The sequence below is a fragment of the Sinocyclocheilus grahami genome, unplaced genomic scaffold (assembly GCF_001515645.1).
Source record: "Sinocyclocheilus grahami isolate Dianchi unplaced genomic scaffold, SAMN03320097.WGS_v1.1 scaffold1850.1, whole genome shotgun sequence".
Classification (NCBI taxonomy): domain Eukaryota; kingdom Metazoa; phylum Chordata; class Actinopteri; order Cypriniformes; family Cyprinidae; genus Sinocyclocheilus; species Sinocyclocheilus grahami.
Genome location: NW_015507029.1, coordinates 483 through 2,333, shown reverse-complemented (window position 1 = coordinate 2,333; position 1,851 = coordinate 483). Strand labels below are relative to the sequence as shown.

The following is a 1,851-nucleotide window of genomic DNA, read 5'->3' as shown; positions in this document are numbered from 1 at the left end:
TGGAGCCGTGTGTGTGTGTGCGTGTGTGTCGTACCATGTTAGAGTCGGGTCCGAGGTGTCGCTCCAACCTCATCAGCGCCTCTGATTCTCCTCCGGGCCAAACAGCAGGATCCAAAGACTCAGTGTCGAACCCTGAACACAAACACACCCATGATGCACCGCTCTGAAAACAACCAATCCATCTGTGTGTGTGTGTGTGTGTGCGTGTGTTACCCAGCTCGTCCAGCAGGGGGACTCCGTATCTCTCTCTGTGGTTGTCTCTGACGGGCGTCACACAGTTTCCCAGCAGCTCTCGGCTCAGCGGCTCCAGCGGAGGCTCCGGCGGCTCCATGCTGCTCACCAGCGTCTGGAAGCGCTTGTACGTCAGCGGCGGCTGACCGCCATTCAGCTCCGTGATCCTGACACACCACACATAACACAGATTCAATTACGAGAATCATGCAACTGATTCATTCATTTCAGTGATTCAGCTGAAAGGATTCATCCAACAGCATTTTTTTATTTTAAAAAGTTAAATATTATAACACTACAGTAACGGATTATAGTTTTACAATCATATCCTTCTTATATAGCCTAAAAGTAAGATATGAAACATTTGAGTGGCATGCATCTGGTGGGGCAGAGTGTGTTCTCACCTGTCCAGGTCGTGAAGCGTGTGTGAGATCTTCGTGATCACCTCCACTCCCGCTTCAGACGCCAGCTTCTTTATAGCCGCGTCTCGCTCCTTCCCGAACGGCTCCGAGTCGCACTCGAACGTCAGCCGAGACACCTTCCACTCCTGCGGACCAATCAGAGTTATTCTGGACACGCGATCGACACGAGAAAAGAGGAAAGCGAGCTGCAGGACTGTAAAGCAGGGCTGTGTTTCATCTCAACATCAGCCAGCGTTACCTTGAAGAGGCGAGGGAAGATGTTCGCCGGCTGACCGCGGACGACGAACAGACAGGAGTTGAGTTTACGAAGACTGGAGTCCAGATCCTCCAGACACTGCAGCAGAAACCTGACACACACACACACACACACACACACACACACACACACACACGTATGAAGAGGTCTGACGGGTCAAGAGAGCCCTACATACACAGCACTGCTGACAGCAAGACTCCTAAACCTGCGTCACTCCCAGAATGCACTGCTTCAAGATACATTCATGAAGGTTATAAATACACAAGTATTTCATTCAGCACTGAAACTGATCGACATATAACTTCAAAATACAAAAATGTGTTCAATTTGTATTTTATTTACTGAATCTGAAACAATGTTTCCTTAACTGAGACAAACTAGAAGCATTTTTTATTTTATAATTATAATAATTTATTAGTAGTATTTATAATAATTGTTATTATATATATTTATATCACCTAAATATATTAATAATAATAATGTTATATAATTATATATAAAATATATTATTATTATTATTTTCGTCATCATCTTTGAAGTATTATTACTTTAATGTGTTAATAATAATAAAACAGTATTATTATGATAACAACATTACATTAAAACATGTCTGTCGCTCTCCTAATACTATCTTTATTTGTTCTGTTTCACTAATGGCTGTAAAGTTCTTTATTAAGTGGGTGAATTTGTTGAAGTAGATGTTTCTTATGGATATGACAGTGTGACAGTGAAGGAGGAAGTGCGTCTCTGTCTCGATCTCTGCTGTCTCACAGTGAGCACACACTCTCTGCTAACCAGCTCTTATAGAATTGTAATTTACTTTGTGTTTTAGTTTCTTGATCCCAATGTTCCAGATATGTATTTTTAGATTGTTTGATAATTTGATTTATTTTGATGTTTGGATGAGAAGCAGTGCTGGTTTGAGACTGGATAGTGTTAGTA

General features: G+C 42.2%; 1 protein-coding gene across 1 annotated transcript in view; it reads right to left on the bottom strand.

Annotated features, from left to right (window-relative positions):
• Nucleotides 1–1,057, bottom strand: part of LOC107573018 (cryptochrome-1-like) — a gene marked incomplete at its 5' end in the record, with an annotated part of 7,808 nt that extends 6,751 nt beyond the window's left edge. Inside the window, 4 exons of the mRNA XM_016259453.1 lie at nt 22–132; nt 214–398; nt 636–778; nt 892–1,057. Of these exons, the coding sequence (XP_016114939.1) occupies nt 22–132; nt 214–398; nt 636–778; nt 892–1,057 (605 nt within the window). The remainder of the gene's footprint in view (nt 1–21; nt 133–213; nt 399–635; nt 779–891) is intronic.
• Between the last annotated feature and the right edge of the window lie 794 nt (nt 1,058–1,851).